The sequence below is a fragment of the Colias eurytheme genome, chromosome 12 (assembly GCF_061535395.1).
Source record: "Colias eurytheme isolate Ceu_HAF_F1 chromosome 12, ilColEury1 Martin Lab GWU primary, whole genome shotgun sequence".
In the NCBI taxonomy this organism is placed as follows: Eukaryota; Metazoa; Arthropoda; class Insecta; order Lepidoptera; family Pieridae; genus Colias; species Colias eurytheme.
Window position 1 is genome coordinate 7,556,844 of NC_142991.1, and position 26,351 is coordinate 7,583,194.

The 26,351-nt window shown below is 32.0% G+C and overlaps 1 protein-coding gene across 1 annotated transcript in view; it reads right to left on the minus strand.

The window, feature by feature from the left end:
• Positions 1 to 7,347: 7,347 nt before the first annotated feature.
• The window catches only part of LOC149904155 (uncharacterized), a 36,880-nt gene continuing 17,876 nt past the window's right edge, over positions 7,348 to 26,351 (minus strand). Inside the window, exons 7-23 of the mRNA XM_090107894.1 lie at positions 25,734 to 25,886; positions 24,766 to 24,883; positions 24,254 to 24,337; positions 22,105 to 22,157; positions 21,468 to 21,674; positions 20,767 to 20,910; positions 20,195 to 20,284; positions 19,611 to 19,833; positions 19,270 to 19,341; positions 18,252 to 18,364; positions 17,863 to 17,955; positions 15,551 to 15,673; positions 13,235 to 13,365; positions 12,680 to 12,859; positions 9,662 to 9,805; positions 8,358 to 8,438; positions 7,348 to 7,740 (exon numbers count right to left, since the gene is read on the minus strand). Coding sequence (XP_089964020.1) covers positions 7,671 to 7,740; positions 8,358 to 8,438; positions 9,662 to 9,805; positions 12,680 to 12,859; positions 13,235 to 13,365; positions 15,551 to 15,673; positions 17,863 to 17,955; positions 18,252 to 18,364; positions 19,270 to 19,341; positions 19,611 to 19,833; positions 20,195 to 20,284; positions 20,767 to 20,910; positions 21,468 to 21,674; positions 22,105 to 22,157; positions 24,254 to 24,337; positions 24,766 to 24,883; positions 25,734 to 25,886 — 2,079 coding nt within the window. The 3' untranslated portion in view covers positions 7,348 to 7,670. The remainder of the gene's footprint in view (positions 7,741 to 8,357; positions 8,439 to 9,661; positions 9,806 to 12,679; positions 12,860 to 13,234; positions 13,366 to 15,550; positions 15,674 to 17,862; positions 17,956 to 18,251; positions 18,365 to 19,269; positions 19,342 to 19,610; positions 19,834 to 20,194; positions 20,285 to 20,766; positions 20,911 to 21,467; positions 21,675 to 22,104; positions 22,158 to 24,253; positions 24,338 to 24,765; positions 24,884 to 25,733; positions 25,887 to 26,351) is intronic.

The following is a 26,351-nucleotide window of genomic DNA, read 5'->3' on the forward strand; positions in this document are numbered from 1 at the left end:
TGCGCCTACTCGTATTGAGAATACCTTTCTATTTTCTATTTTTTTGTATATTTTTTTTATATATAACTGTACACTACGCCCTCATCACCTTTTTAGATATATGAATATAGAATTCTTATTAGTGTGGGTTTTGAATTGATTTTCTATTTTATATGTAAATAGATATCGTTCATTAGTAATACGAGCATTTAATATATAAATAAATCAGAGTCAATATAATAAATTACCCACGTAATTTAAATGGTCTTATAATATATTATATTATTTATAGGCAAATATGTGGCTTCAACGCGAAGCAAGATAATTCCGGGAAACACACTTCAATCTATGATAATATTGTTATATGTGCAGGTTCATTATGTGATTGATTGGAACCAATATTACTACAAGCTATTGCAGAAGCATTAGTAAATAGAAATTTAAAAACTCTTTTGTTTTAATATCGCTAACGGAAGAACCAAAGCCCGTATTAAATGAATTCGAACAATTTCAATCTCCGTCGATCCCACCTGTTTTGCGTTCCACTGTTTGACCATTAACCTGACACAAGCAATTTGTTTGGTGGCAACATTTTAGTCCTTTCATCGTATAATCCAATTTGTGTGTGGACGCGTGAGAGCCACAGTACCGCGGGTCTATTCTCGATTTACCGAACGCTCTATTTGATTTGATTTCAGCGTTTAGCGGGAATTGTTTTGCTCCCGCTTTTTTATGGTGCCCTGGTACATTGGCTGTGTACGGTATAGTTTTTTTTGCGAATGCAAAGTAAATAAGATTCACATCCCAACTTACTATGCTTAGTATAATATCATAAATAAGTGTGTTTGAATGTTTGTTTGTCTTCCTTTCAGGTTGCAACGGAGTGATTTTATGATGTGATTTCATTGTTTGGATATAGTAAAGGAGCTAAAAACTGCCATTGGCTATTTTTAACCGCGATGATTATGATTACGCAGGTGAAAATTCAGGTGGAATACTACATTGTAGTAACCAGAAGAAAGCAAATCATGGCGCCTTAATAAGCCTTAAATAATCTTAGAAACATTATACTGATAAAAATAAATGTTATTAGTTATTAAAGTGTGCTTTTCCTGTATTACAGTTAAAACAAAACGCAGTCAGCCTAAGCGACGTTGCTAGCTGGATTAATACGAAAACAGATTAAAAAAATTTAAATTGCAAATTTTATTTTCCATTTGCTTAAAATATACAAGCGTTCTTAAAATAGACTCGCAAACAATTTTTAATACAAATTATTTAGCGCGAATCCATGAACGTAATCCGTTGAAAATTGTTTTCTAGCACGCTACCCTCTTTGGTCCAAAGTATAAGGTATAAATATAAAATCTAGATGGCTACGCTCAGCCTAATAGGTATGCTAAGATAACCTACATAAGCCTGGGTTGTCATGAATCTGAAAACTTCGTGAATGACATTTTCTCATAAGAAAGGAGATATTGAGAGATTGAAAATATTTTAGCTTTTATCCTTATATTTGAGAGACTTTATACATCAAGTTTAAATTACAGTCTTCGTTCTATTTATTATTCTAAAAAAAGTATGAGCATGGCCGTATCAATTCAATTATAAACCACACATTTATTGTTGCTTTTTATAAACATCGCTTCAATATTTTTTTTCATTATTATTCTCCATAATTGCGACTAATAAATTCAATTTAAGTGCCAAATATGCTTATTCGAAATCAGCAATAAAATATTAATCAATTTACCAATATTATGTTCATGAATCGTAAATAAACGAAGAACGAACAATTTCGCATAAGGTCTTATAATTTTAATATTAGCGGTCGCCTGTGAAAGTTACGTGGAATTTCACGCAATGAGTTCTTTTAGAATTTTAATAAGGCTCATAAATAAAATGTGACTAACAACAAAGTCATGAAAGGGAACAATAATTATAAATGAGTTTAAAGAAAGCGGGTAATACAACTTTATTTTTAAATTTACGATCTCGACAAGGCAATAGCTATAATATTGTTCAGTATGAAAAACGTTTTTTTAAAGAAATTGAATTTTATATTGCCGTTGTAATACCGGTGTAATGTATACCGTATTATTTAAAATTCTTACATTACACCAATGATTTATTCATAATATTATAGCAAAGAAATTAATAACGCGGATTGTACAAAGCTGGCAATGTTAAAGACAAAAATATATTATTTAATTTAAGCACGAACATCGCGGAGCGTTCCTTTCTTTACTCACAAAGTCAGCCTTGGACAAAAAGTGTCTTTGTGCTGGCAATTTTCGTCCATTATTCTTTTATGACGTAATATATACGGTATAAAGACTGCATATCACTACAGCTGCACACGACGGAGTGACATAGTCCGGAGGGAAAAATTTTATCGGAAAATATTTAGCTCGCACTTAAATGGTTTGGGAATTTTAAGGTAAACATCACGCGTTTTTGGGGCAGATGTGGATTTTGTTGGTTATTTTAATGTTTCAGCTTCCATGTTATGTAGAGTTAGCTAGGTATGTATGGTAGGTATTACAATAATTTCAATTATAGGATTGATTAAATTCTTTATTTGTTCAAATATGAAATAATGAATGTGACATGGTTACTAGGTATATATATACCTACTCTACTACTCGTTTTGTCCGTTTATATTATACATATAATCATATTTTATTTTCCAGGAGAAAAATATTATGTTTAATTGTATAAATTTACTGTGTGCTTAAACAAACATTATCCACGAGATGAGTTTCCATCACGAACAAAAATGTAGCAACAGCGAAAAATTAACCAGTAAAAATAAAACTGAATATAAAATTAATGGACTACGATACCCGTGGTATAACACCCGTATAAATACGAGAATAATATGCACAAAATATTATACATTTAATATGTAGGCAATCCCTCGTCCTTTGGCTGCTTCCAGCGAAATCTAACACCTTTAATTTACCCCAAATCCCTTTTAATTTCACGACCGGCACGTTCTCTTTTACCGCCTCGGTTTTATAACGAAGATTAATATTTAAACACTGTTTATTATCTGAAGCTCTATGGTTTATGCATTACTTAATAATTGGAATATTATTCATATTTTCAATTTAATGTATTCAATAAATGACATAGCTTACGTATTCTCGATCCCCAAACGCTATTAAATTAAAATGGATTCAATTAATAATGAAGAATATGAACGTCAAATCTTCGACTCGCCGCCATTAATTTTTTGAGACGCCATTACAACAACAGGCTGTTTCAAGCAAATTAATTCATATCAAATAAATCCTTTCTAATTATTCTGATGGGTCCCGGATTCAGTAATGAATTACTCAGACCCTTATGTCTGTTTGTCCATGTCGCTTTTAACAAAGGGTAAACATGTCGTAAAAACGTTTTTCGAATACGAAGTCGGTCACATTTTTTATTTGATTTATTTAATAGATTTTTAGATATTAATAACGAGGTATAAGTAATGGACGTGGATTTAAGTAATGAAAATGCTGAAACATCGTGAGTTTCTATATAAACATAAGACTACATTATTTATTGCTTAGACCATAGAATAGTATTTGAAGGTTTAGAAATTTAACTGAAAGAGGATTGAATTTAATAGTATAAAATGAATAAAATGGTATAGATACCACCCATGACTCTCAAATTAAAATCAAAATGTAATTATTGCCTTATTTAACTTATTTAACGATTCATTCAATTCTATAAAGAACTCTATGTTTTTTGGATCATGCTACATATGTAGATACGTTACGCTATTTTCTCTGTTGTGGGTACTACCTTTAACTACTTTAACTATCATTGTATCAATCAAATTAGGCCTACCTAATAGGCAATAATTACATTTTGATTTTAATTTGAGAGTCATGGGTGGTATCTATACCATTTTATTCATTATTAAAAAAACAACCTTCTCCATTTACATCGAGAACTTCAATAATAATTAATCATTCAACGCGTAATTAATTATTTAAAATGGCGCTCCAGTATTCATTACCATGACGTGTTTGCACTGTCCGTAATTGCAATGTACTATAAGCTGGTTATGAGAGCACTTAGGCACTAGAACAGAGCACTAGAAGGCTAAGTGAAGTCTTATAAATGCAGAAACCAGTACAATTTATTTGTATTATTTGAAGACTATGAATGTAGAATCACTATGATTTATTCGTATGTGAACGTGTTGAAGTTTACTTTTTGTGTATATATGACATATGTATTTATTTATTTCGTCAATTCACAGTCGTATCATAACATATTTTATACTTCTTATTTCATTCAATTTCTTATGAATATATACCATAATGAGAAAGGTTAAAGGTAGGTAAATAAAAGAAGACATTAAAAAAGTTCTTTATTTTCAAAACAATCTGTACGTATAGGTACAATAAACTTCTAGCGTCCTTATAATAAAAATCACTGGATTAATTACATCGTATTATTAAAAGTAAAAATATAATCGTGAAGGATCACCAACAGGAATGTTTGAAACTTAACAAACGTATCACAGTTTTAACTGAATATTTTGACATAATATAATGATATGTGATAAAATTATTTTAGAAAAATCTTCAAGTATATGTTGTATTAGTATTAACCGCCATTTTCCCTCATGTTACTTTTAGAATTTAGATAAATATAAAGATGTATATTGTATAACCAATGTGTATGGGAAACGGCATTAACATTGAAATGCGATAAACTAGATTAATCTTTATTTACATGAACATTCATGATTGCCTTTTGGGATAATTAGATGTGACATTATTTCAATTATAATATTCTTAAGTAAATATACAATAATATAATTTATTATTAAAAGAACGTAAGTTTCAGGAAATAAAAAAGAAAACTAAAAGTTTTGCATCTACATGCTCATAAATTATCCCAAAGCATTTTACATACAAAGTAATTTGGAAATTATAAATAACAAATACTACCTACAAAACTATACACAATAATCAAATATGAAACCATTACTCCAAAGAAAATTACCATAAGCTTTCCAAATCACTTTGTACGCATCAATAAACTATCTACAATATTACTATAAACAATCATCATTACCTTACAAAGATGCTTTTAGGCTGCATACATACTTGTGCTGTGGTGATTTAGAAAAATATTGACGTATATACAAGTCGTGTTATTTTATACATTCAATTGTAGTCTCTAAAAACATCTTCATAAGTTTGAAAATGCCCCAGCAATAATTCATTTACAATCTACAAAGATGGATTTTAAGCGAGCTATTTACAATGATTTTTTACGATGTAAATGGTGTACGGTTTCCGACTACAGATTTTATGTTTCAGTAATTGTATCGGCGTTCATTGTATTTACAGTTAAACGATGAAATCGGCAAATATTAAATAGGTCAGCAATTTATACAACAATTCCACTTTTATACTTTTGTTTATTTACGTAAATTGTTTTGTTTCATTTTATCTGGTAATTTAATATAGCTTAAACATGTCGAAAATAATAACTACTTCGAAATACAGTAAAGTCGATTAATTTCTTACGCAAAATGCCAACCAATGTAAGAATCGCGACAGTAGTCATATAAAACAATTAAGTATTTAAAATAAATATTTTACAAAGACAATATCAATACCTTAATCTATAAATAAATCATTGCATTATCAAAATAAAAGCAATTTCACATTATGCAAATCAAACATTAGAAAATACCAATTTCACATACCTAATACGTTACGTCATATGTACAATAATAAGCAGAAACACAAAAAGCCCTTTCAAACATTAACGCTAAGAAACAAGTCTTGCTTGCATGAGAAACAATAGTACGTAAAGTTCCAACAGGACAATTTGTTTCGTTAAATATCGGTGTATTTTATTTGTAAGAACATTCATTTGAAGCAGTTGCTACACAAGTCCTCGGGGACAAAACAAAACGTTAAACTTACCCAAAAGCTGAGCTATACGTTTTAAACTTCCAAGTAAATGCTAGTTTCTTGAAATTAATTAGTCGTTGAAAGATCTAGCTTTTTCACATAAATCTAGGTGAACAAGGTTTAAAGAATAGTTTACGTTGATAATGGTTAGTTTGTGTAAATTAGGCCAAGTTTTAAATATCAAACGAGGGGTCAAACGGGGTCACTGAAGTACCTATTGTAAAAAGACGATCATTATCTCAATAAGAAGGAATTAAATATACAGTTACAAATATGTATATTTATTTAAAAATAACACCTAGATATGCTCGTTGTTCGATAGGAATGATTAATTACAATGGCAGACTTTGCGATTCAATTGAATAATAAGATTGCGATGAGAAGATAACACAAACGTATTTTATGAATATAAAAAGACGAATTGCAATAACATAAAGCAACTATATTATTGTGTATTCAGTAAATTGTGCGAGTTAACTATCGGTTTGTACGCTTTCAATATTGAACAAAAAACATTATTAAAGTTAAAGTCGCTTAAAAAATCGCAGTCGGAGATCGCTATAAATAAAAGAGCGCTTTGTATTGTCGATATGCTCCACCGGATTGTCAGATATCGCCTACATTTATAAAATATGTACAGTCTTCACAATTTTCATTTATTACCGTTGTGATTAAAGATTATGAATAAAAACCGGCCAAGTGCGAGTCGGGCTCGCGCACAAAGGGTTCCGTAGCAGCAAATATAATAAATTACAGTTAAATCAACCTATCTCAAAAACTATAAGAGATACTTTGATCAAACCAAAAATCGTTGAAAGAGTTAATTAGCATGCATCACCTCTATTTTTTTTAGAATTTTATACCCCGTAGTTATAAAAATAGAGGGGGGGGGACATACTTTTTACGACTTTGAGAGCTGATATCTCAAAAACCGTTCACTTTAAGAAAAATGTTTTTAGAAAACTTTATATCATTTTAAAAGACCTTTCCATTGATACCCCACACGGGTATGTACATCGAAAAAAAAAATTTCATCCCTCAGTTACATGTATGGGGGGCCCCACCCCCAATTCTTTTTTTTACTATTTAGTGTCATATTTTTGTAGCGGTTCATACAACACATATTCCCATCAAATTTCATCACTGTAGTACTTATAGTTTCCGAGTAAATCGGCTGTGACAGACGGACAGACGGACAGACGGACAGACGGACATGACGAAACTATAAGGGTTCCGTTTTTGCCATTTTGGCTACGGAACCCTAAAAATGGCATCCGTGTCAACGTATTCCGTTTTTGCTTGCATATTTTATGAAATGAAAATATGAAAAAAAATAAGATCATTCAAATCGATGGATTTTGTGCAACACTTCACGTGATTGGCAAACTTTAGAAAGCACATATTTATTTTATTAGGTAGTTAGGTATATTAGTAAAATTAGGTACCTACCAATAAGTTCCGAAATGCAAATATTAGAATAGTTGAATGATTGTTAAAGTCAGAAAAGAAACAAATGTGTCTATAGAATATTGAGTAGTTTAAAAAAATCATGACATCTATCCGTATTCTCATACTATGAGATATCCTATTTTGTATATCAAGCAACATTATTTAAAAACCATCCACAAAAGAAAAACGACTTCACTCAAAACCTCACAATAATCAAGAAATATATCTACTCGGATGCCATTGTTTAACAATCTTTTATATCAAAGGCAATTGATTATTTTACAAATAAATATTCAACATCTATAATATGTCCCTAGTTTCGTTCCGTTGTTCGATGTCTTTCAGGAAATGTAATTTGTCTGCGCGGTACCTGTCAGAGGAAAGAATTTCATTATTTCCTTTGAAATGAATTATGCTAATAGCAATACGGAAATATTGTATTGTAAGATATTTCATATTGCTATGCAATAACTAGCAGTACACTTAATTTGGTCGGTTAATGGTTATCTTGCTCGTATCAACGTGAGAATTCGTACATCATTTCGACATAAAATGCGTTGAAAATTTGCGAGACATGAAAAACAATTGTATCATAGTTTCTTTTGTTTAGTTACAAAGGAAACAGAAAATTGAAATCTTAATGTTCCCAAAAGATAATAAATAAATAACGTTTTAAATCTGTTTAAGACTTTACCAAATTCTAAACAAAGTTTACAAAGAGGTTGACTTTTGATCTTTAATCGAAATGCTTTAGGAATTTCAATAGCTAAAAAAGTATTTATTGAAAATTTCTCTAGCAAAAGTAAATAACGAGAAGGTATTACAAATTATTTGGATATTAAATCGACATTTCATTTACATGCATGTCTAGGTTTGTTTGATGTTATATTTGTATACTGTGTTATAGTTGTATAAGTATCAACTAGATTGTATGCTTGATATTTGAATAAATATTTTTTTACTTTACTTTACTATTATAATACGTACTTGGATCGCTTTTTTCTTCTCACTGTATCAACTGGTGCTGCTTCAACACATAACACGATTAGTTTTGAACTGCAAGGATACCTGTAAAAGATAAAATACTTACAGATATTTATATATTACTAGCGGTCCGCCCCGGCTTCGCCCGTGGTACCTACATGTTTAAACTATCCTATCTCTCAAGCTGGATCGAACTGCACATGGTGTGCGAATTTTATTATAATCCGCGGTTAAGTGGTTTAGGAGTCCATTGAGGACAAACATTGTGACACGAGATTTATATATATTAAGATTATAGAGACGATATATTTAAGATTTTTCTACATTGTAGAGGTCTAAGTTTTGAAATTTTAGTTGTTTGTTGGTAGAATTATTACAGGAACTACAGAACCAATTTTGCAAAATTTGAGGACAGCTACATATTCTTGATAAACAAAGGCTTTGTGCAGTTTAATACTAGTTCTACATAGATGGATTTATTGTACATACATTAATTTATAGATACTAGAAAGCCGCTGAAAACAAAAGTTAAATTTAAGTTTGATGTGATTAATATTTTCATTACCTGAGTAGTATATAGCCCTATCGATCACAAGCATTTTTATAATTACAACATCAATGATTGATTATTCAATGAAATAAGTCGAAATTATTAATATATAGAGAGTTGGTACTTGATTCAAAATACTTTCTTTCAATTCTCGTTAATTGAAGGATGTTATAAATATCTTCCCTAACAACATTTTATTTGTAAGCTAACATTAAATCATATTCAATTATATAAAAGCTGAGTGCAAAAATTATTTACGCTAGAACAGTTTCTTAGAAAGTAAAATCTTTTGCCTTTGTACGTGCCTTTCAAAGGGAGAGTTTCTAACAATTTTTTCAGGATATTTGCTTATTTAAGTAGAAAACTGTGTATGTTTTATTTTTTGTGAAAGTTTTTCAGCTAACTTTGATTTATGATGATTTTTTCTTTATCCAATTATAAATAATTAGAATATAAATCCAATTTTCTTCACTACTTCATTTTTTAACTAATTCGAAGTTTCAATTAGAGAACATCGTATTCAAAGCGGCGTTTATCAAGAATAATTAAAATACCTGTAAATAAAGTCAACAATTATCCATATCTTAAAATATGATTATCACAAAGTACACAATAATTGGCATTATTATCACTGCAATAGCGATTTCTCTCACACCATTGTGAAAGTCCTACAAAAATGAGCATTTGAAAAAAAAATGCAGCATCTGAAGATGATAAAAAGGACCGTTTGAAACAATAGTTTCCTTTATATACTCACGTCTCTTGGTCTAAAAGTTTATTGGATCTAAGCGAGGATGCCAGGCCAAACTTCTCAGAGTTGCTGGTGTGCCAAGCGTCACAGAACGCATCCATCGCTGGCTCGCCACCGGGGCTAGCGCCGTGCCATACTGCTTTAGTCGCCCTGGATACATAATTTATATTTAAATACGTGGAACGTTGCTACGCATGTTTAAGGGTGCTTTTCCACCAACCATGTGCGAGGATGTGTAGTGAGGAATGTGTTTGTAGATAACCAATAGTATCGCTTCAAACATTAAACACTTCAAAATTCAAACTAAATGAAGCTATACGATTGGTTTTTTCAAACACATTCCTCGCACATTATTGGTGAAAAAGCACCCTAAAATGTTTTCTCTACGTAATACGTCCTCCTCGTCTCTACTCTGTACCAAATTTCATCCAAATCCGTTCAGTGGTTTAGGCGTGAAGAAGAGACAGGCAGATCAACATACATAGTTACTTTGGAATTTATAATGTTAGTAAGGAAATAGGGATAGCAAAAAAAAAATAACTTTTTATGATTGCCAATTTTTCATAAACCTCGGTACCTTTAATTTTATTAGCAAATCCTGGAACAAAATGAACGAAATCCATATTCAATTAATAATTCTATTAAAACATACATTGACGACAAATACAATAGAGCCTTCGAAATTTTAGCTTATCAAAACTGATTAATTTATTGAAATGTATATACCTATAAACATATATCAAACAAATAAAAACACCATTACGAAAACTAGATGTTAATCCAGCACATACAAAAACCCCGAACATTATATCAAAATAATAAGTACTTGTTCATTAAACGCTTATCTCTTATCAAAGAACATTTCTACTCTTGTATAATTATGCATAAACATAACCTAAAAACCCACATTAAATATACAATCACTAACAATCGTTTCACGTACATCGTATTATTTCAAAGTACGACTACGTTATATTATTTACATAGCACGAACCTACTTCACAAGTCATCAGAACTTTCTATCCACTCCTCACAACATATAATCAAAGCAGAAATTACACTCGTACAATGTTTACTTTTCCAAAATTGGGTCATCATAAAATTGTAAGCGAATTTTACCTTCATGAATATAATAATACGTACGAACGGCTTTCGGGCGCAGGGACTATAAAATGGATTATTATAAAAATAGTGCGGCAAAAACAACTAAGTATTTTTCTTTGTCTCCGTAATTTAAACGCAAACATGGAAATGTATAGCACGTTATGTAATTAGTATGAAAAGGGATAACAATATTAAAATGTAATTTTCATTATATTTCTTTTTGTATCCTCATTACTTACTGTGATATAATCTGGCTTCGCAAAAGTAGCACAAGTAATATATGTCAATAGCATTAAGCCTTAATTAAAAGCTAATGATTCCGTACAATATTTCATCTGATAAATTCCGATCCCTTCAAAATATAATAGTCATTCATCTACCTCACAAAAGGGATTTATCTCTTCTAATCAGTGCGAGTATATGTTAAGAATTTGATTACATATTCAAATGAAGCGTAATAATGTGTGAAAGATTCTTATTACTGCAAAATGTTTCAGCCAAATGACGTCACATCTCACGAAGTTAATATCGCCGTCAATCTAGTTTAATCCTTAACAGGGAATTAATAACAAAACACCTTCGCTAAAATATCCTTTGACGATGATGAAATACTAGCAGTATTTCAAATACACTGACGGAAGAGAAAATAATTTCTGATTTGGAAATTAGCTTACACGACCTATTTTCAGCAAACTAAAGAGGAATTCACGATTCTAAGAGCTATCGTGCGGATGTCTGAATGAGGTCAGCTTTTAGATTTTGATTAACAAGCGTTTGAATAAAGTTGTTTCATCAGCTTTGGTTTGTCTTACGGATTTTATTTAGTTTTACCGATATGTACTTATATGTACTTTGATTTTTGTTGAACTATCGAGATATAGGACCGATTCGACCGCCTCCTTGGTACAGTGGTTGACGCGTGAGCGTAGAACCGAGGGGTCCTGGGTTCGATTCCCGGTGGAGACGAAGAAAAAAAAAATGTCTCGGTCTGGCAGGACACAGAAGGCTGATCACCTACTTGTCCCTAAAGAAAATCGATCAGTGAAACATATGTATGAATAATGCATCTGCCCCTTACCCCACTAGGGGACACGGGACTTCACACATCGAGATATAGGATGATAATTATAATATTTCCTTTTGAAAACTCTTGGAAGTTTAATATTTTCCGCAGCTATAAAATATCATTCCTTATTAGCAAAAATGCCTTCGTATTATTAAATATTTACGAACTAATATTTCCGAAATTGAAAAACATTGATTCATAATAACGTAGATATAAATGAACGGTAGTTACATATAAGAAGCAAATGTATAAAATAAGAAGAAAAATACATCCATCGAAGCACTTGGACTGAATTTGCATCAAACTCCGACTATCATATAAAATTAGCGAGGAAATGCAAATGAGCTGTATGAAATCGCGTTTTATGCAATGAGCTAGGACGCTCGAATCTTTGTGCTCAAATTTTACCAACTCCGGAATAGTGATTACTAACACAGACAAATTATTAATTTTAAAATATTATAAAATGATCTTTGTTACCACTGAAGTAAGTGTATTTTACGATGTCATTTATAGTTTATTCGACACAATAACACAGAGAAACAATATCTCGAAAATTTGTTAATAAAGGTTAATAAAAACGTTATTTAGTTAATAGCAACGTTATACTGTCTTAAATCTATCACAATATTACTTGTGTTTATTTAGTTTTATAAGTCTAACTAAAAAACAAGAAAACTTATTCAATAATTTATTAATTTACGAGCCAGTCTCACACCACTTGCAGATTAAGCCACTGATGGCCTATTTGACACTTTTGGCTTTTATTTTCAATATTCATATCTTCATTTTTCTTCATTCGTTATTTTAACTAACACACAAGATAAACAGAACAAATTTACATTAATACTTACCATATATTATCAGTAAGCACGTTCTTCCCACTGAAGCTATATATTCTCGGAGCGTGAGAGAACAACGCGCCAGACCCGTCGAACATTTCACTCCAAGAATTGAAGAGGACATCGCCTTTTATATTCACTATGGGTATTTCCCGGTCTACCCAACTCACTATGGAGTCCACTGTTTGTACCCTGTGACAAAAAATATGAATGCTTTTTTATACGTAGAGACTTGAGATTTCTGACGAAATTTACGAAAAATAATTCAAACTTTATGTAATGCCTTGTTTACACAGAAGTGTTATGCTGAAAGAAGTTGTGTGGAAATATAGGGATATTTTTAAATTTACTTATAACATAATCCATTATAATACAGACAAAATAAGCGACACTTGAATAAAAACGTTACCGTAGCAAAAATCGTTTCACGTACATAAAGTCTAAATTGCATGAATATGTATAAGCTTTCAATGACACATTTAACATTCATTAAATCTTTAACTCTGCTGTTGCTACACTGTCAAAGGTAATTGAACGTAAGTGTAAAGAGAATAAAGTTGAATTTACCTGGACGAGATGAATGCGCGGAAAGTGCCATCGAGGCCGGCCCTCTGCGCTTGTCTGTGGCACTCGTAATTGGTACTGCTGACTCCGTGCATGTCCCCAGTATGGGGCTCGTTCAGAGCGGCTAGACGGAGCTGTTTACAATTACATTATTAATAGTTTTTTTTTTTAGAGGTTACAGAGCTGACGCGTCTCGTAAGTGCTCCACGTCGCCCATATGCACCTGCATATGCACATTGTGAGTATGTTGCCGGCCCTAATAGTTAATGTATTGTATAAATATAGAGTAAAGGCTTCCAAGCTTGGACTTAAAATCCAAATAGTATAACAATATTACATATTTTATTTTGCAGGTTATATTGCTCCATGTTCTAGTGGTTTTGACAACATAACACACATCTAGTGGTCCGAGGATCGACGCCTGTATCAGGTGGAGAAAACAGACTTCCCAACTTGTTAACCAAAAACGCTAATGGATTTTTTTTTCAGTTACAGATTGAAATTAAGAAAGTGCACACTCCTGTACTTCAAAAAGTACATTATGCTGTCGATCCTGCATCATATCTGCATAATATTAATTAATTAATAATTTTAGGTAATTGATACATAAGCGATGGATGATAGTCAAATTGAGAAAATGAACGACAACGAAAAAGTAAAGGACAATATTATTTTTTATATGTCAAGTGCTCAGAAACAGAAATTTTGAGTTAGCTTCTAAAAAAATAATTATAATATAATTTCTAAATATCTGAAGTGAAGCTTTCGCTGTGAATATTATAATAATCTATAAGAGAATCAATTTGTAGCTATAAGAAAATAGTTCAATATTAACATTATAATGAAGTATTGAATAAAAGTCACTAAGCTCTATATAAAGCATACTTAATTAATTTTATAGACGAAGGTGAACTTCTAGTGATTTCTTCAGTTTCAATTTTCACGTAATTAAACAGAATAACAATCTATTTCTTAGAATACAAAGAACGGTAAATTAAAATTTAATTATATTGGAAAGGTAAGAGTAATTTTTAGTATGCTTATTCTAGTACATATTGATAATTTTATAGAACTTTCAATTTAATTGTATGTATGTGCCCACAAATTTAGGGATTACACCGCAAATGTAACTTAGTCAATAGTTTTTAAGCCTATTTGTGTCAATTCCAATTTGTGAACCAAATAATAAAAAATAAAAACTATTGCAAGTGTAGTACTATTTTGCTAAACATTAATACATCTAAATTCTAAATGAATGAACTTTTTCCCCTTTGGGCTGACACAGTTTGGTTTTTGCAAAGAGAATGCAAAACGACGCAACTCACGGCAGTTTGGCTGGCCGTGATTGAATTTTTTTTCACAACAAATCTATTATGAACTTTCGTTTGCAGTTGATTACTTTGCTATAAGATAAATTGTGTACAAAATTTTAAAAAACTTTGTTTTCCGCATGCACACAAATACTTAAACTTTTGACTGAAACGTAAGTACTTAAAATTACACATTTTGATAATAAATGAGAATAAAATCAGTATTTTTTTTCCACTTTTATGTCAACGAATTCACGATTTTACAATCTTTCTTGTTGTTTATATGCAATGCGAAGGTCAAAGGAGAATGGGCAAATTGGGCCTGAAACTTTGGCTAAGACCAATACACACGAAATATTGTTTTTGTGATAGATCATTACACATAACTTACGAAAAAAATAAAATAAAAAAATAAATCAACCGGGTTCTTGTACAGTCAAGGCAAAAAGTTTTATTTATTTGGCTATTATTTTGCGCACAATAACGGTGTTTTTAATTCGAGTGAAGTAAATATAAATCTAAATGTCACTGAAGTGACTGAGTTTAACCACAAAAAACACTAACTACGTTGAATTATAATAAACACGGTACCTGTTACAAAACATAATATTAGTGTATTTCGGTTATAAGGCTTAAGATTAGTAGATACGTATTTGTAAGTGAAAGTGAATTGGAGTAACATAAAGATATTGTCATTGTCTTATAACAGTTATTTATTGCGAAAAATATTATACACAAAGAAATAAAACTTGATGTGACTGTACAAAAACCCGGTTGATTATTTTTTTATATATATTTTTCCCGTTATGTATGTGTTATGATCTATTATAAAAACAATATCTCATGTGTATTGGTCCAACTCAAGGGTTCAGGCCCAACTTCCATAGTAAAATGCCCATTCTCCTTTCTTAACAGTTTACTCATAAAACATCTATAAGCACAGACATAGGATATTGACATTTTTGAAGTATTAATTACACTACACTTTATTATCATGCAACATACGTACCACGGGGCCTTCCCCCAAGGAATTCTTCTGGTGCACCAAGCTTGATGTCCCTAGAATGTTCTGGAGGGGTGTTCGAGTTGGCCCTGTGCCGGATAGATTGTGTACCGCCAGCAGGGAACCCATCTGTTCAGATCGAAATTATATTTTAGTATAAACTTTGTTGCTTCATAAATTTGTACTATGCATATGCAATGATAGTTTTTAATGCTTCTATAAATGTAAAAATAATATCTCAATGAATGCTGTTGGTATACTAAATTAAATAATATTATAATACTCATAAACTATGGTTTAAGAAATGTAGTTAGTTTGTGTACGCTTCCCTAACTTATACATCGATTGGGCTCAAAATCAACATCTTAAAAATCCCTCTTCAAAGAATGTATATTTCTTCCTAATTTCTAACCTACGCAAACACAGTGAAGAGTGGCATTGTACAATGTATAGCTACTAATTTATAAAATGTTGGTGTTGTTTAACATTTTTATGCGATCCGTCAATTACTTTCCTGCGACGTTATTTATGATTTATAAACAAAAAAAGGCTACAGAAAACACTTATTCACACGGGACTTTACGTAGGTTTCGTTTAAATAAATCTATACCGTGAAACGGGATCTTTTCCCAATGGAACATCAAGTAGATTTTACCTTTTTATCTCATAAAATTACCGATATCTTGGAAATATAACATGCGATGCGAGTGTTTACTGAACGAAGGGAATTCTCTGAGGCACTTGTATTAATGTTCATTTCTCAGAATTTACTATAAATCCAAATTAAAGGGAAGTTATCGTGCGATCGTCGGATAATCGAAGGTAAGCGTTTATTTACTATCGTGTGTTCAAATATAGTTTTATTGCGTTGAATTGTCAATACTCCATTATTTAACGAAGTATGCTAACTACTTCTAATAATTCGTTAAATTTAAATTTAACGTTTGATGATGATTCCGTAGGAAACGGCTCCTTAGCCGCTTTTAAATTTTAAAAGCGCTAAAGAGTTATGAATTAAATAAATAAAGGAATTAACTTCATTAGTTTATCTTCAATTCTATCTAAAGGTTTATTTACTTCGAAATAAAAAATGTTAAAAAATACTGTCTCAACTTTCCGGTTTTTTTTCAGATTTACACAACACACAATAAAACAGTGGCATTTTATTGTTTTTGTTTTAATTGTATTTTCCTTATAATCCAAATCAAATTTCTCGCAAAACAAAAAACGATACGTTGTACTGCGCAGATATTTTACCATTTCGTGCCCTTGGGACAAAATGATACAAACGCATTACGTAAACTTGAGAAAAAATGTCTGCGTAATTGGGTCGAGATAAATTTTCTGTTTTATTTCGTCGAACCTCGAATATTTTACGTAAACAAAACTCTTTACTGATTCCGTCACGAGAATATCGTAGTTTATTATTATGGAACTTTACCTCTATCTAAGTATTATAAAACAGAAGAGTTTGTTTGGATGAACGAGCTAATCTCAGGAATTTCAGTGTTAGATAGCCCATATATCGAGGAAGGCTTAAAGCTATAATATAACATCACGCTAAGACCAATAGGAGCGGAGTAATGCGGGTAAAACCGCAGGACATAGCTTGTTGTAGTAAAATTCTAATAACCTATAGAAATGTCTACTTATGTAGTTCCTTCGTGCACGAAAATAAATGCCAACAATACGTTACGTTAGTAATTAAAATCACTTCCTCCGTTATTACAAACTGCCATTCCAATTATCAAGCCACGATTCCAAATTAACTACATATTGAAACCACATAAACCAGCCAAGCGAGTTAGACACGGAAATTACTAAAATTGTAATACATTACTGTTCACATCTGGTTAACGCAGAATTCAGTATTTAATCTAAATAGTTTAATTCATAATTCACAACTGATATTGCTTTAAGGCATTGCAGAATAACCATTCTGATTATTATAACTGTTTTGTTTTCATAGTTGTGGTGAAATACAATATAATAACTGATTTTTATAATCACATAAAATTAAAAAAGGCAATTCAGCATCTTATAGACATACAGAACATAAGTTTGACTTGAATGTAGAGATTTTTCTACACAACTAATTAATATGTAGATATTAATTAATGCCTCTGATTTCTTTGTAACTGACATGAATTTTATTAACTTATTTTCAACTGTAAGAATATATTTTCATGTTTAAAGGTTTTTTTTTACATTATGTGTACACAAGCATTTTGTAAACTAATTTCAATACAAATAATATTATTAAAATAATGGAACTACTTTCAATACATAATATTAATAAATTAAGAAGCAAAACTTACAGAAACATACTGCCATCCATTATTGACGCGGATCAACAATGCCTGTTCTTGAATAACATACGCCAGAGTCCCTCGGGGATTCTTCGCTCCCAACTATTTTGACACAAATATTTTAATTAAAATACATTTTTATGTTTTCAATATAAATTTTCAAGATATAAAGAATTTTGAGAGTGAATTAAAATTATTTATACTTCGTAGCATCTCGATGTTATAATAATATATACAAGAACTAAAACAATTAACAATTCAGGCAACATTATATGATGTTGCCTGTTACATTTTCATTCATACATCTATGGGAGCATTTTGCAAAACTAATCAAATTTGATAATTTATTACTAGAATGTTCTATTGAATTTCTTATAACACTTATTGGACATACTTACACGTAATAGAGAATCGGTGTTTTTGAACAAAATAGTGCCGATTATTGTTTTCCCGTCTTCTTCGTCATCGTAATCTCCATTTTCATTCACTACATCTAGCGGCTCTGCAAGACCTAGTAAAAAAAATAAAAGAATATACATTATACATTATAAAATACCTATACTTTGTACATATTGGAACTGCATTTAAGATTTTATAAAATAAATAAAAAAAGTAATTATTCATGATTAAGTTTTTTTCTTGAAACTGGTTGTAGTTTTTGTATTAAAATTAAAATTGGATAAACGTGGAGCTAGTCAATTTAAATTGTTATGAATTATATTTAATTAATTATAATTATTAATTATATACGTCGAACATATAAAAAATACGACAAAATAGATCAAAGTTTTTCGTGTCGTAGCATCGTAGTCCGTAGCACCCGTAGCATAGCCTTGGATCGCCACTCATGATACAAATTCAACAATCGAATTTGCTTTTCTAAGTAGGTATATCAGAAAACCTTTTATTCGGTGGTTTTATAGAAGAACAAAAAAAAATGCATCATATTATTAAACACGTTTGTGAAAATCAAAACAAGCAGACTCAGTTTATGATAATTAATTCCATTCTAACGTCGACCATCATGCGTAGTATGCCGGTATGCGATGAACCTAAGCATGGTGTCTCATTCATATTCAGTAAACAGTTAATCATAAAATGCTTCGCTACTTAGTGAATTATGGCTAGTTACAACGCTTGTAATGGCGTGATGTGCTTTTATTGTTTTAATTTTTGCGCGGAAAATTTTTGAATTAGTAGCAAAATATCGTGAAACTTAACAATTTTGTCTATAAATAGAGGTAAAAATCATAGTGAAATTGAACCTAATTTTGTAATAAATTTTTCTTATATTCTAAACTAAAATATAGAGTTTCATTTAACGAACGTGGGCATAAAAACTGTTCCATATATTGTAATATTCCATAAAATTTCTTAATTTGAAATGCAAGTTATAAGGAAGCAACAAATACTTACGATATTGTCCCTGTCTAAACTGCATAAAATTATTTATACTCCTCAGTATTTGCAGTGGGTCCCTTGGTTTACCTGTTAAGTGTAAAATAATTTTTTAGAGATATTTTTTAACGTTCATTTTATGTACATAATTTTTTTTACCAAATGGAAACATTAGGATTCCATTTAACAGATACTATTTATAATATTAACCAAAGCCAAAAATTGTTTAAATCAAGCGTTTCAATTAAATTGCTACCGTACAATTTAACACATCTTTCTCCAAAATCACTTCAATTTATCGTCAAACAAATTAAATGCCCTTTCGAATGATCGGAATGGACATTAACACCCACACTCACCGGAAGCGGTTTCAAGTCGATTGATTCCCGGGCTATCCGTCAATGTGTCAACATGCTCGTTAACGTTACCCGGCGGCCCCGGGGGCCCTGGAGGCCCTGGTACTGGCACGTACTGCACGTTGGGGCTCGCAGGGCCCGGGGGTCCGGGAGGCCCTCGCGGTCCGTCCTTACCAGGGCCACCAGGCGTACCGTCTATTCCACGATCACCTTTTTCACCCTTGATCTGAATAATATGTTCAATTTCAATAACACAAATAAGAGGTTAGTGAAATAAAATCGTAAAGGTAGAGCCTAATTTTGATTAATTATTTATATTGTTTTAAAACCAAATATAAATTATCCAATGCTAGTAACAGAGCATTAAGATTAGCTTTAGTGTATTCTTTCTAATAAAGTCATTAATTTATCAATTTATTGCCCAGAACATTGTGTGAACAATGTTATAATTTATATTTTAAATAGCTTAATAACCGCTAAAAATATGCTTTAGCTATAAACGCTAAGCCATTAAAAAGGCGATAATTAATGGAGTGGGGTAATTTATTCGTTTCCGCTCGATAACCGTGTTTGAATTTCAGATTTACCTTTTCGAGGTCCGCTAAAGCGATGCCCGGTTCCCCCTTTTCACCTTTCAGGCCTTGCGCGCCCGGCGGCCCCGCGATCCCGGGCGGACCCTATTAAATCCAATTTTATACGATTTAGGATTTACGACTTATAGTTTAGCTTAAGTGTTTAAATCAATGGATTGCAATGTAATCCCTTTTTCATCGGCGAGGGATTTTTATTTATGTTAAGTAATGAAAAAAGGGAATGTACAAATGTTTTTACTGGAATTGTTTATGGTGGATTTATTTTCAATGAAAAGGGTTGGTAAGAATTTTACTTCATTTTTTTATTATCATATTATACATATTTCTATTATATCTACTAAAGGTCAGACTAGGGTGAAGTTGATAGTTTTATTTTATTTAAAATTGATAAAAACCAAAATATAATAATAAAAAAAAATTAGTTTGTTGAAAAAAGGAAGAGTAACTATCTAGATATTAAATTAATTTCATTAAATATGTAACCCTGAGATAATATAGAGGTTTAGACTTTTGGATAATTTAAACTAATTACTACATAGGTTATAATCCTTTTGTTAAAAACTTACTGTCCATCCCGGAAGACCAATATCACCAGATAGACCGTTTGTTCCCGGAACTCCGGGTGGCCCTGGTAAACCTGGAGGGCCCCGGGGCCCGGGTGCGCCTGGATGCCCTCGCTTCCCGCGAGGGCCCGGTTCTCCTTTGTCACCCTAATGAATAAAAAATTATTAATAACGAAGTTAATAAATAATAAATCTGACTATATGCTATACGGATAATTTTTCGTGCTAATTTAACAATAAACCGAAATTAAAGTTTATTTTAGTTTTTACAATGCAGATAATTTGTTTGATTGAGAAGAAAAAAACTACTTGTCTTAATCATGGTAAAAAAACAGTCACAATGTGTGTACAAAAAACATAAAACTGAATCAAAACCGCTAGCATGTAGAATAAAGACTACAGTATGACAAAAACGAGGCAAGATTTATCATTCGTATAGCCCACGCTGCTGCGAAACTACTGCAGCGATATAACACTTTATACGAAGAAAATATTGTCTGCGGTGCCAACTTGTCCTTTTTGACAATCGCTTTATAAGGCTACGTCTGAACAGAAATTGTAGCTATAGAGAAACATGTTGTTTATGACAGAAAAATATACCCTACTGGAAACTCAACTGTGTGTATTCAATTGAATGGACAGAATTGATCTTACACACAGACGGATTACTCATTACATCATTCCCAGTATAAAATAACTATTACCTTTGTCATTATGACAGCTTCATCACGCGAAATAGCTACAGGACCTGGTGGTCCTGAATCTCCTTTATCGCCTTTTGGTCCCGATAACCCTGGTGGCCCCTGAGTGCCAGGCAGACCCGATGGCCCAATATCCCCCCGCTCCCCTGCTTTGCCATCAGTGCCTGGAAATCCTTGTGGTCCTTCTATGCCACGCGTCCCCTTTTCACCCTTAATAAAATGAATTTTTACTCAGTACTTAATTGCCCAAGAATCGTAAAACTATTCAGAATTTTAATAGGACCAATTTAGCGAAGCTTTTATATTCAAAAGTTTGAATAAGTAATGATGTTAATTAAAAAGTTAAAAGAATATTAATGACGACTTTCTCTTATTGATTCGTAGTTAAGACTTTGATTGAATCATATTGATATCATACAAAGAACGTCCTTAACAAAATTAAAAGGAAAAACCAGCCCATAGAATTATTATGCTTTTTCAACATAATCATGTCCATAAATTATATCATATCATATCGAGAAGATGGTGACTTTGTACCAAATTTATGTATATTATAACATGACTAGCTGTTTAATAAAGTTAAAAATATTAAGCATCAAAAAATATCTCTCGCTATTAGCAACATCTGGCACATAATTACCTTCTCGCCTCGGTCTCCCTTATCGCCCTTGAGCTTAGCGACGTCCCGCGGCCCTGAACGAATACATTTATATTCAGTTTACGTTATGGAAAACTCATAAAACAGGGTGTTATTAGTAAAGTGCGGGAACGGGAATTCATGCGTGTTTGGTATAGAAGAGTTACTGACTCTTGAGCGGCTGCGGTTTTCCATCAAGTTCAATGCTCATGAATATTGAATACGCTTTGAATAATTATAAGGGAATTGTTAATATTATTAAGCGTAGCTTTATCCATTATTCGGCGAAGTAAAGTGATGGATTATGCGTTTGCGGTGTGGTGTGGAACATTTTGAATTTAACAAGCTACTTCCGATGTCTAATGTGTTGGGACGTTAGAGGAGCTGAAGATCTGAATTTAATATGAACGTACCTAAATATTTAAATTTCATATTTTGCTTTCCATTTTCTTAGTTTATGAGTTTAAGTACTAGGATACACGATTTCAGTGTATAATTAAATTTTTGATCAATATTTTTTGCATTATGTAATCCATACTAATATTATAAATGCGAAAGTAACTCTGTCTGTCTGTCTGTCTGTTACTCAATCACGCCTAAACTACTGAACCAATTTTCATGAAATTTGGTATGGATATATTTTTATACCCGAGAAAGGACATAGGCTACTTTTTATCCCGGGAAAATGACGCAATCCCGGAAATCCCACGGGAACGGGAACTATGTGGGTTTTTCTTTGACTGCGCGGGCAAAGCCGCGGGTGGAATCCTAGTTAATAATAAGAGGAAAAGATAACTGTAACTTTAAAAAAGAAGTTCCGGCGATATTAACTGAAGTATCATTCAGAATTACAAAAGTCAATATAACAGAACTTGATTTAACTATCCCTATAATTCAGAATTGTAATGAATCCACGGTAAGTTTATTAAACCTCCGGAAAACTTAATTATGTATGAACACGTGTTACTAAGTAAATTATTTGACATAGAAGGAACGTGAACTTCGGAACTAGTTTGGAAAATTTACTCAAAGCTATTATAGAAAACACTAGCAATCAAAACTTTTACTGCTCCGTGAAGTTCCGAAGATTTCGTCACTTCTCGGTTTTATTTTCGCTTCAAGAAGTTTAATTCATCTTTGGTAATAATCCTTTGCTTTTTTGAAAAACTATTTGCTAAGATTGATGCAAATAGTATTAAAGTTTAGATTCAGATTATGTAGATTACAATCAGTAAAAAATGGCATTATGTATATTTACTCTAGCTAACTAAAAATACGTTATAATAGCTTCTCATAGAAATAATTGAGACTTTCAGAATAAAAACCAGCCGGTACATAAAATTTTCATGTCAGTTTATGAATAAAACAATAAGGCCTTCGTAGAGTACCTTAACACAAATTTTATTGACCTTTAAAATATAATGACTCGCCTTATTCATGTGATTATAATATCTAATCAATATTTTCACTACTCAACATACAAAACTTGAAATCCTATATTTATAAGCAAGTATCGTGTATCTAATTAACTAATACACATAAGGGCGGGTACACACGAGTCTCCCGTGACCTAGCTTTTATACAATAAGTAGTTAGCATAATTCAATCCTTAATAACATTACCATATTCATTACCATAACTCAATAGATTTAATTCACGTATATTTAGTGGGACTTGTTCCTGATAATGTATGATTATGTGATATATTATGTACCATATTGATTTGTTATTGCCATCACAATATTTATCGTTTACGATACCAATTACGTAAATGATTCTAATGAATGTGACGTAGCTATGTAGGTATATAAAAGTATATTAGCAGAGTTTCATTTCAAAAGCTCTGGCCTCGGTCAAACTACACAATTTTTTAATTTGATTCGAAGCTGTTGCGGAAAGATGTTAATTAACATTTGAAACCATAGTTTTAATAATGTTAGCTTACTTGACACGAAAATTGTGTGAAGCATCAATCGATTTGTGGAAACTTATCGAGACCGTGTATTAATTTCATTAAGTTTTTATCCTTCTAGGTAAATGCTATGTCTATTTTAGGAATTCGCCTGAAGCATGATTGAAATTCCAGCTACTGCACTGAGGCAATCAATTACGTGATGTATTTGAACTAGAACCAACTTAATTGTTTTCCAACCTGATCTAGCGATGTCTCCTAAAACGGAGTTCTCAGACACAGCCGGTAGTGGAGGCCCGGGGGGACCCGGCAGACCACGAGCACCTATAAAAATAATCCACATTAAAAATACACGAATCAATCCACTCAAAAATACATGACAAACGTTTATGTTTACAAGAACATAAAAAATATTTAACAATCCAAAATGAATAACAATACATCCATGGACGCATAAAACGCATGAAAATGAGACGTTTAATACCTCCCATAAACACGGGAATGCGCCAAAAAATGAAAAAGGAAGCTCTTTTAAGCAAAATATAAAACAAACGGCACAATTGAACATATAAAACGAAGTATTACAATAAATAATGCGCGCTGCTACGGAATTCCATCTCAAGGGTCCGGTAGTGAAATAAAGATTTTCCGAATCGTTGCAATAAAGCCCTAAAACGTTGCGAACGCGTTTCTCTCGCATAAATAAAAGGCATAGTGAAACATAAAATTTGATGGTTGAGTTAGTTTGTTACCTTTCTCGCCTTTTTCTGCGGGTCGGCCGTGGGGGCCCGGGAGGCCCGGCAGCCCGTCCTTGCCGGCCTGGCCGCGCTCGCCCTTCGCGCCGTGCGGCCCTCGCGACCCCGTGTAACCCTATAACAGTAATAACGCGCAACGCTGGTACACGGTTATAACGTAGTTATAATCTTCGCTCCAAGTAACATAACGGTACGTTACGAGGGTCAAAATGGACCATTATTGCATTGCGAAGTTTATTTCCCGAATACGTGTGTTACTTGCGATTTCTGATTTCCTATATTGTTACGACGTTGTGTTACGCAATTTCGAGATTGCTGGTATAGATGTTGGTTAATAAATCACTTTTTGTGTCGAAATATAAAATGAATTGATTCAGCTAAATATTTTAACTGAAACTCCTTAAGCGTTCCAGAACAATGTAATAATAATTAAGCTCTAACGTTCTTGAAGACAGAAATAAAATTCTAGAAGATTTAAAAGTAATGAAGATCTAGACATCAAAGACTTGTGGCAATTAAAAAGGAAGTATATTTGAACTTCAGCCAAGTAAAGGATGAGAGGACGGAGTTTAATTATCAATTCTTCGACAAGATCTTTTTAATTGAATAAAGGTTTTGTAAAAAATGATACTGTTAATAGTAATGTTGATATCGGAGTCTACGATTTTTGTGCATAGAAAGTATTGTTTATTGATTTTTTACCTGTTTATCATGACTGTTATTAACATGACAATATTTTTGATAAATATCACACCATAAAATTAGAGCAATATTGATAATATTTGAAGTTGTACATTGGTATTTCTACGTCAAAAAATATGCTCTAACATATCATTATCAGTGCTACATTAACACGCGACCAACATCACTTATCAAAACAACACAAATCGGACTAAACAAAACTCACAGCTCAATCATTAATTTCATGTCCAGTGTAGCCAGTGTCATAATGATAAATGGCTCACCCGTTCCCCTTTGTCGCCTTTGGATCCGTGTAATCCCTTCTCTCCTTTATTGCCCGGGTAGCCCCTTTCGCCTTGGGGTCCCGGGAGACCCATCGGACCTCTATCACCTGGGGGTCCAGGGACGCCCCCGGCCGCGTATAATCCCGTTGATTCCTGCACCAAAACTTGTAAGATAGATTGAAGGAGTTAAACGGTCCGTGTGTGCATGAATACAAATAGGATATTATAGTGGTAGTGGGTTTTGGAGCTTAGCTGAATAAACAGTATTACAGATATCTTATTTATAAAGATCTTGTTAAACTCCTCCGAAACGGCTTGACCGATACTCATGAAATTTTTTGTGCATATCGAGAAGGACTGAATTATAATATTTTTTAAATATCATATACACATAATGTATGTTCTCAATAATAATGAAATCTTATTGTTATTTTAAACACTAGATTTCATTTATTAAGCAGTCGACGTATTCATTGAAACAAAAACATTCAATTAACTAGTTCTATAGAGACATGTGCTTATCATGTCTCATACTACGGTAATATTATTGTATTTGAAGTAGGTTATAATTATTTAATAAGGCTCGTATATATTATTACCTTACCTTTCTATTGAAAT